Source organism: Pyrgilauda ruficollis, unplaced genomic scaffold (assembly GCF_017590135.1).
Source record: "Pyrgilauda ruficollis isolate IOZ18807 unplaced genomic scaffold, ASM1759013v1 scaffold15, whole genome shotgun sequence".
In the NCBI taxonomy this organism is placed as follows: domain Eukaryota; kingdom Metazoa; phylum Chordata; class Aves; order Passeriformes; family Passeridae; genus Pyrgilauda; species Pyrgilauda ruficollis.
This window is the reverse complement of record NW_024513654.1, coordinates 5,508,762-5,517,955: the sequence shown is the minus strand read 5'-3', so window position 1 is coordinate 5,517,955 and position 9,194 is coordinate 5,508,762. Positions and strand designations below refer to the sequence as shown.

The following is a 9,194-nucleotide window of genomic DNA, read 5'->3' as shown; positions in this document are numbered from 1 at the left end:
CCAAGGCACGAGAGCTCTGCTGAGCTGATGGTCAAACAGGGGATGCTGTTACTGCAGTGCTGGTGACAGGTGTCTATCCTTCACAATATTTTCCCAGTGAGGATATTTTTTTATGCTGCTCTAGGTTCTTCATCACTCCCTGCATTGGCAGGGAGGGGAACGGGGCCATTTCCCTCTCTGCCTGTAGCTACACACACTGCTACAACAGTGATATGAAATTATTCACTCTGCCTCTTAAAGTGTCTACAGAAGATGAGATACAACAATTGCTCCAGGAAGTGATGCTCGACCACTCTGACTGATCACCCTGCGCCCTGTCACCCATCTGTTACCTCTGCCATTCCCTGCTGGCTCCAGTGCAAATCAGACCCTGAAACACTCTGCTGAAGAGGGCAAAGGTCTGTCACACAAAACTGCATCTCAGGGATGAGCTCTGGGCTCAGCCTGACACCCATAACTGTGAAATGTCCCTGCAGTCACCCAGTGCAGAACCGTGTCCCACACAATGTGGTCTGGAACAGAAATTTCTTTGTGAATGTTTTCAGTACTGAAGGGAGTCCCATTTCCCAACCAGAGAATTCATGCTCTGAAACACGGCTTCCAGCCAGCTCTGCTCCCTGCGGCCATCCCTGTTGTTCCCTGGTCCCTGACACATCCATTTCCCAGGCACTTCATGTGGCTGGAGAGGCAGATCCAGCCTCGTGGTGCCCCTGGGGAGGTACTCCTGACACCTGAGCTTATGAACCTGCCCATTCCAGATGCAAACAAAACACTTGGAAAGCTGTTTTACCTGCCAGAGGAGCATCTGTTAGACTGACAAATCAGGGCTGTGCACAGGGGAGAGATATTTACTTCTGACACAGCCCCACCCACCCTGCTCAGCCCAGCAACTCTCACCGGGGGCTGGAAATTAATAAGATCTTTGCATTGTCAACTCCTCTTGCCCAAATGGAAAAGCACACCTGATGTTTCCCAAAGGAGGATCCGGTTCTGGGTGGCCTGACTGGATGGGAACCATCAGGGGCAGCAAAGGGGGCTTGTATCTCCCCACCACAGTCTCTTGTCCTGCAGCATGGCACCTACTCTGCAAGGACTGACCAGAGGGGTGACGGCTGGGCCACCAAAACCTGGGCTCAGCAGGCCCAGCAGATGTGTGCTGTGGGACACTGCTGCCTGTCCTGCTGCCCAGGGTGCCTGTCCATCCCCCACTGCACACAGAGCACTCAAAGGCTCTTCGTCAGGCCCATCCCTTCCTAGGGCTGAATATTCCAGACTGGTTCCCCATACCTGAGCAGCATCCAGTGAGGGTACATACCTCACCTGAGACCCCAGCCAAACCTTCTCTAATTTAAATAATTAAAACCCACTTCTAACAGGGGTGCAAAGAAGAAATCACCTCTGCCCCACACAACTTATTGGCACCAATGGGAAGGCACCTGCTGCCCCATCTCCATGAGCTTACAAGGCTCGCTGGAGCCTCTTCCCCCCGTACAGCGCTGAGCTTGTTCTGTGCCTGTGCCGGCCGCTCGGACGGCACCGCTGCTCCCCGCCGGGCCTGTGCCTTGTCGGGTCCGGCTCACACGGGCTGCTCCCGGATCATCCTGCGGCTCCGCTCCCGGTCCCGGTCCCGATGCCGTTCCTGATTCCGGTCCCAGTCCCGGGCGGAACTCCGATCCCGATCCCGATATCCATCCCCATCCCCATCCCCATCCTAGTCCCGGTCCCGCTTCTGATTCCGATCCCAGTCCCAATCCAGATCCCGATCTCTGTCCCGGTCCCGCTCCTGATTCCGGCACCGGTCCCGCCGCACCTGCGGGACCGGAGCGCGCCCCGACCGCTGCCGAGCCACGCCCGCATCGCACTCAGCCAATGAGCGCGAGGGAGCTCTGTTCGACAGCCAATGGGAGCGCGGCGGCCGCGCCCCCGCCCCCTACTTGAGGCGCTCCGCGCGGCCGCGCGCTCGCAGAGGCGGCGGGAGCGGAGAGCGGGAGCGGCCCGGGAGCGGACGGCGCGCCCGGCGCTGCCCGCACCGCGCTCGAGGGAGGGGCCGCTCCCATGGAGGCATTCCCGGGCACCAAGCTGGAGCAGCACCGGCACCTCCCGCCCGTGGAGTGCCTGCCAGGCGCCCGCTACGGCGGCCGGAGCCACAGCGCCTGCGGGAACGTCTTCAACTCCTGGAACGACTACCTGGGGCTGGCCACGCTCATCACCAAGGCCGTGCGGCCCGGCAAGGGCTTCGGCCCCGAGCCCCCCTCTGTGGTGGTAGCGGCCGCCGTGCCGCCGGCCGAGGAGGAGGAAGAAGAGGAGGAGGAGGAGGAAGAGGCGGCGGGTCCGTACTTCGAGGGCGCGCTGGACTTGCACGACCTGGACCTGTGCGGGCACCACCACCACCACGGCGAGGGGCTGCTGGAGGAGCGCTTCGCCGACTTCAGCCCCTTTCCCGGGCGCGGCGGCCCCGCCGCCGTGGTGTTCGACTGCTCGGGGGAGCACCCGGGCCGGGAGGGCTCTGCCCACGCCTGGGGCGGCGTGGTGGTGGCGGGGCGGCTGCCGGCGCACCCGCGGGCCGCCTCCCGCCTGCTCAAGCCCGAGCTGCAGGTCTGCGTCTTCTGCCGGAACAACAAGGAGGCGGTGGCCCTCTACACCACGCACATCCTCAAGGGACCCGACGGCCGCGTCCTGTGCCCGGTGCTGCGGCGCTACACCTGCCCGCTCTGCGGCGCCAGCGGCGACAATGCCCACACCATCAAGTACTGCCCCCTGTCCAAAGTGCCGGCGGCCCGGCAGCTCCGGCACGCCCGGACCGCGCTGGGCAGGAAGGGCCGCTAGCGGCCGGGACCCCCGGGCCTCGCCCCGCGGCCCCCGACGCTGACGCTGCCCCGGCCCCCGGCCCCGGCCCGGGGCGGCCGCTGCGCGCTGGAACGCGCGGAGCCCGGCACTGCGAGGCGGAGATGCGCTGTGTTTGTTTATTGTAAGAAAAAAATATATCTATATGTGATTTTTATGGAGACGGCGAGATCTGACTGGGAGGGTGTGCAAGGGGGGCTCCGAGGGTTGAGGCCGGGGAGGTGGCGGGGGGCTCCGGAGCCCCGATCCCCGGGGCAGCGCCGCCTTCTGCCGCCCGGCCGGCCCCAGCGCCCCGGGACAGCGGGCGGGAGAGCTGTTCTGCACTGCCAGCTAATAGCAGGGTGTTTAATTAGGGTACAACACTCCGCCTTTCAGCTCTTAAAGAGAACATCCCAGCGGTTTCCTTCGCCGGTTTTACAGCCGGTGTGCAAATCGCCATCGAAGCTGCCCTCGGTAATTCACAGCTGTTCCCGGAATCGGGCGGTCACCCTTCCTCCCGTGGGCACCGATGGTCCCGCAGGTCCCCGTGTGGAATACTGAGCTTTAGGGAAGGTCTGAGGGGAGAAAACATCCAAGTGCGTGTTTGAAAACGTGCTGGCTCCGGGCTAGAGTGCAAAGCGAGCCTTGCTGCTGACAGAAAGGCAGAAAGAGTGGCAGTGAGCGAGTTTTGATGCAGCTGTGTTTGTGGTGGAGAACGGGGGAAGCCTGGTGGAAAGAGACCTGGACAAAGCAGAAAGCTGTGACCGTAGGAGAATGGAAGAAAGGGAGGTTGTTTATCTTCGACAGTTCAGAGAATGTGGCTTTAACTCTTTGCAAGTAAAAGAGATTACCCATGTGGATAACAAATATCCTTAACTCTACACAGACTGTACAAAGCATAAGAATTAGGCTGAAGTCCTGGACCACTCTGGGTGATGGCAGTTCCTTGGTACTGAATATCAGCCAGCACTATGTCACTTCTAATCCCCAAGAGAAAATAGCTTTTTTAATTTTTTTTTTGTTTATCTGTTGTTGTTTTGGGTTTTTTGTTTGTTTTTAGGGTTTTTTTGTTGTTCTTTTGGCTTGGTTTTTTTTTTTTTTTTTTTTGGTTTTTTTTTTTTTTTTTTTTTTTTGTTACCCAGAGGTAGGACAAGGAGCAGCAGCAGTTTGGAGCTGAAGAGTACTCTGGAGCAGAAAGATGGGTGCTGGAGTTTTCAGGGCAGAGGCTCACACTGCTGTGTGGCTTTGCCAACACCTGAGATGGGGAGGGGTGCTCAGTCCACAGGGGTTGCCCTGACAAGAGGCTTGTGGAGGAGCTGCTGGGGCATCACCAGGAAGATGGGAAAGGAGATAGGTCCTGACAGAAGAAGGGAACTAGGAAAGTGAAGAGTAGTCCACGCTTGTGTGGTTTCCTTTTGAAAAGCTGCTTAGCAGGGTGGCAGATGGGGTCAGGAGAGCAGGACGTCAAGAACGGAGTCAAAACGTGTGGGATGGGTTGTGGATGAGGACCCAGGGTTCATTAGTCACTGCTACTGACTCCCAGCCACAGCAATTAGGAGGGAGAATCTGATTTTGTGTGGAAGTGTTCCCTTAAATCTCCATCAGATGGCTCCAGAGATGGTGTCAGGTCTAATTATCAAATGCAGTGGGGTTTGCATTAAATAACACTCAGTGGCTGCAGCAATCCTTGTGCCAGCCTTGTGCTAAACACGTGACATTTTGTCTCTTGCTCTACGGGGAGTGCGCCACAGGCTCTTGTAAGCTGTTAAAGTTAGATGTGTTTGGTTTTGTGATTCCTGGTCCACGTAGGTTTAATCTGTGTCCACCACACATTAGAACTGAGCTCCAGTGTGATGCTGTGAGAAGAGTTTTCTTCTGTACTTTTGTTACCTCCTTGTGGGAAGTTTGAAGATCCTTATATACATTTTAATGCCGTTGACTGTTACTGGGCACAAAAGCAAGAAAGATCAAAGAAAATCTGTCTCGGGTGTTTTCTGAGGGTTAACTGGGGCTGGATTGGAGGTGTTTGCCATGTCCCTGCCCCACCTCTCTGCTCTTTCCATTGAGCTGCTGTGCAGTACCAGCCCTACAGCAACGCCTAAAATCCCTCAGGATAACAGAATTCTGTGTCCTGGATGGCACCGGCCTTCTGCAGAGCCTGTGGAAGAGGAAAACTTGTGTCCACAGCCTGTAGCTCCTGGTTCTGTTCTCCAGGGAGCTGCAGCCTTGCTCTGGAAAGGCCAGGAGCTGCCTGGCCTCGCTGCTGCCCAGCACCGGGCATCTCATCAAAGGCTTAACAGGTAAAGTGGAAGAGTAACAGCTTCAAGACCAGTTGGGGGTGGGGGAGGTAAAAAAAAACAAACAACAAACCTCAGAGTACTGCAGAAAGATGACAGGACTCAGCAAAAGCCAGGCTGACAGCAAGGCTCTTCATTTACTTTATGTAATCATTCAACAGGACAATTTGCTCTTTAAAGATTTACAAGTCTGAGTGTAACAAAAACTAAACCTTAAAGGATTTTTGGATTGCTTTTTTGAAGTAAGCTCTTGTGATTTCTGGCGTTACCAGCACACTCCTTGCGGCACTGAGTGAGCAGAAACATGCTTGTTCTTGGTCACTCTGAAAAGGTTATTACAACAGACAGTGTTTGTGTTGCTACTTTGACTCCTTAAATACAGGGAACTGTTTGCATTAGTAATTTAAATTCTAGGAACAGCAAAGAGCTTAATCTCAAATCTATGAAAAGTGGGACACTATTTTCACTCTTCTGCAAGCATTTGCAAATCAAAATATTATGGTCACCTGTTTAAACTTGTGCATGTAAGTCATGGAATCTTTTCTATAGTGATAGTCTGCCAAGAGGAGTGAACACAATATTGGACAATCATCCTCAGCTGGTGCTAGTCTTGGCAAAAAGCCAGCTACTTTTAATTAGAAACTACTTTCAGCTGTATAGGAAACTTGATTCAGCTGAAGTCAGGTAAGTCTGTGCCCATCTTCAGTGGAAATTCTGTTTGGGCAGGTTGCTGTCAGTCTGCTGACCAGTGCCTCAGGTAGATGCCACAGGACCAAACCACAACAGCTATAAAATGTCTTTTTTTGCAGTGCCAGTTTGACCCACCAGATGTATAGATTGATTTTTACTGGAGATGAGTTGCTAAGAGTTGCATGGGGAGGAAGATACAATTCTAAAATGCCTGTTTTCTGTACAAAACAAGTGATTACTAAAAATGGAACAAGGCTTAGCAAAGCCTCCTGCCCAAGAGAGAAAGGGCTAACAGAACTTAAAGTGCAGCAAGGGGAGGGTTTGATTACCAAACTGCAGTGGAATAGTTTGTAGAATCTCCATTCTACTGTAATTAAATGCATTAAATTTATTTAAGAGGAGGACCAGACAAAGAGCATCATCAGCTGCAGCTGATCCTGCCATGGCAAAAAAGGGAAGAATTGGGTGTTTTTGTTACACCACTTGAGTGCCTACTTCTTGCAGTGCTGCAGTAACCCACGGGATGGGCACTAGTGCCTGAATGAGAGGTACATTTTGGATCTTGCATTTCACTGACCTAATGCCTTCCCTTGGTAGGCTGGCACCATTCAGCAGTACCCTTTAGCCACAGGAGGAAAACTTGCTTACATGCAGCAGCTCCTGCCAGTGACAGCAGCCCAAGGACAGGGAAATGACACAGATATCTTTCATTTACAGCAAGACAAGCCTTGCAGTACTCTCGCTGTCTGAGGTCCTCCTGGCTGCCCACCAGCCCACCCCAACGTCCTCCTGGCCTCACTGAGCTCACCAAAGTCATGACGTGTCCTGGGCTGCAGTTGTGGCTGTGCCCAGACAGGAGTAACACCACAGCACCCTGACAGTTCTCATAAATATGGATTTTGTTAAAAAATGTCAGTTTTTACAGGTAAAGAACTCTAGAGAGAGCTTAAATATAATGCTAATTAAGCCCCCTTCTGCTGAGGACCCTGATGGCCCTCAGTCCTGCCCATGGGCTGGGTCAGTGTCTGGACTGCTCCTGGAGCAGGAAGGAGACAGCACTTTTCATACCTGACACTGCCTTGCTGGAGATTTAATCCAGCAACATTTGCATCCATTCAAAGAGCAGCAGCCTCAAGTTCTGCCTTCTAAATACAGCCTGTGACAGTTTGTATTCTTCTAAGGTCCACTGAAAAATTTAGCTGTTTAACAGGATGTGACTCAAACAAGGCAAAGACTGACACAGAACTCATTTGGCAACATTTTCAGGTAACCAAATTTTGTGTTCGTGTTTAATGGTGGAGATGGAGGTTTGAGCTGTTGGATTTGGTCAGCAGAGGTTTTTGATCACTGCCAGTATTGTGTCTAACAGATCAAGCAATAAAATAAGCACACTGGCATGCGTGCAAAGCTCACATCTCCCCAGCCTCTTCTCAAGCTGCCCAGTCTTGAGAATGTAACACTCACTGACAACATGACCACAATCTCAAATAATGCAAATTAATAACACAGACTGGGAAGCACCTTTTGCTGGTGCAGGGATGACTAACAAACACTCATCCTGGTGTGAAAGAGTCTTTGTGTGGATACAATTAAAACTGCAACTGAAGGTATAATCACTATTTACATATTACAAGGCTGGAGAAAGGCAAATGTTGTGCCTGTCGTTGATAAAAGGCTGAAAGGACCATTTGAGAAAGCACAGGCCAGATGGTATCACTTCAGTTCCTGGGAGAATCAGAGGAAATCCTTCCAGAACATCTTTTTGGGGACATGCAGAAGTCAGCTGGAAACAGCCAGAATGGAATTACTGAGGGTAAGCCATGCCTGGCTCACCTGCCTTCTATAATAAAACATCTTTGTGGACAAGGGAAGGAGCAGTGGATGTTTTTCATCTCAGCTTTGACAAGGCTTTCAGCACTGTCTCACACACCATCCTTGCACCCAGCTCAGGATGCTGCAGCCCACATAACAAAGGGGGCAGAAAAACTGGCTGAATGTCCAGGCTCAGCACCGTGGGCAGGGCGCTGGGCTGGAAGCATCCCCCAGGCCTGGAGGCAGCCACAGGATGACACTGAAGTGGGATCCCAGCCCAGACACCTGGGACAGGGCTGCTGGCCAAAGGGATGGACAGGAGCCTGCTGAACTCAACAGGGAGCAGGGCATGGGCCTGCCCAGCCAAGGAAGGAGCCCTGCAGGGGCAGGCTGGGCTCAAACAGCTCTGGGCCCTGGCAGGGGAAAAGCAGAGCCCAGGCTGCTTGAGCTGGGCACTGAACTGTTTGGGCCTGGATCCCAGCCTAGAGAAGGGAAGTGTCCCCCTGAGTTCACCTCATCTTTCCTGTGTGCTATTTGGGGTTCCATTCCCCCCAATTCAGAGTTCAGCAGAGGACCAACACATTGTCCAGGGGCTGGAGCACATGCCTGGGAGGAAAGGCTGAGGGGACAGGGCTTGTTCAGCCTGGAAAAAGGGTTTTAGGGGAGACCTCACAGCAGTCACCCATTTCCTACTAGGAAGTTACCTGGAAAATTCCAGCTTTCCACAGTAGCACACAGTGAGCAGAGACACACAGGGCAGAAGCCAAAAGAGAGAGGTTCAAACCTTTTGAGGGCCACAAAAATGACCAGAGCTGGAGCACCTCCCCTGTGAGGAAAGCCTGAGAGCTGGGGTTTTTTAGCCTGGAGAACAGAAGGTTCCACAGAGCCCTAACTGTGGCCTTTGAAGGGGGGCTGTAAGAAAGATGGGGACAGATTTTTTGTCAGATTTTGTTGTGATAGAAAAAGGGGTAATGGTTATAAACTGGAGGATAGTTGAGTCAGATTAGATACAAGAGGTTTTTTAACAATGAGGGTGGAAAACACTGGCACAGATTGCCCAGAGAAAGGGTGGATGCCCTATCCCTGTAAACATTCAAGCTCTGAGCAATGTGACCTAGCTGATGTCCCTACTCATTGCAGCTACACTGATTTTTCACTCTGGAGCCAGTCAAGCATTCGAAGGGGCTTCCCAGAACACCTGTGCAGTCCTCAGTCTTGGAGGTCTTCAAAACCACACTGGACAAACACAGTTCTAAGTACCACAGGAATTTCACAGCCAGCAGTGGAGCAAGCTCCTGGGTCCCCTTTAGCAGCATCCAGTGACACAAAATGCAAGGACAGCTGAAGAACAGCAGCAGCCCCTACTCCAGATCCAGTAAGCACCATTACTGGATGGCTGCTGGTCTCTAGTTCCATCCTTTTTGGGACTGTATAAAGAACAAAAAATACATTCTTTTTTTATGCTTGGAAAACACTACTTGTCTGTAGGAGTCCTGTGACTCAACCAGCAATGACAAGATAGGATCCAAAGACACAAAAATCAAGCCCTGGGAGCAAGTTTTCCCCAAGAAA

At 52.7% G+C, this 9,194-nt stretch overlaps 1 protein-coding gene across 1 annotated transcript; it reads left to right on the top strand.

Moving 5' to 3' along the window:
• The first annotated feature begins 1,978 nt into the window (after window positions 1-1,978).
• NANOS1 (nanos C2HC-type zinc finger 1) lies at window positions 1,979-2,994 on the top strand. Its single transcript, XM_041461327.1, has one exon. It carries the CDS (start codon window positions 2,056-2,058, stop codon window positions 2,824-2,826), a length of 771 nt encoding a protein of 256 aa, XP_041317261.1. The 5' UTR covers window positions 1,979-2,055; the 3' UTR covers window positions 2,827-2,994.
• The last annotated feature ends 6,200 nt before the right edge of the window (window positions 2,995-9,194 follow it).

Excerpts from the sequence above, each read along its gene's own strand:
- NANOS1 (XM_041461327.1), top strand. The coding sequence starts at position 2,056 with ATGGAGGCATTCCCGGGCACCAAGCTGGAGCAGCACCGGCACCTCCCG.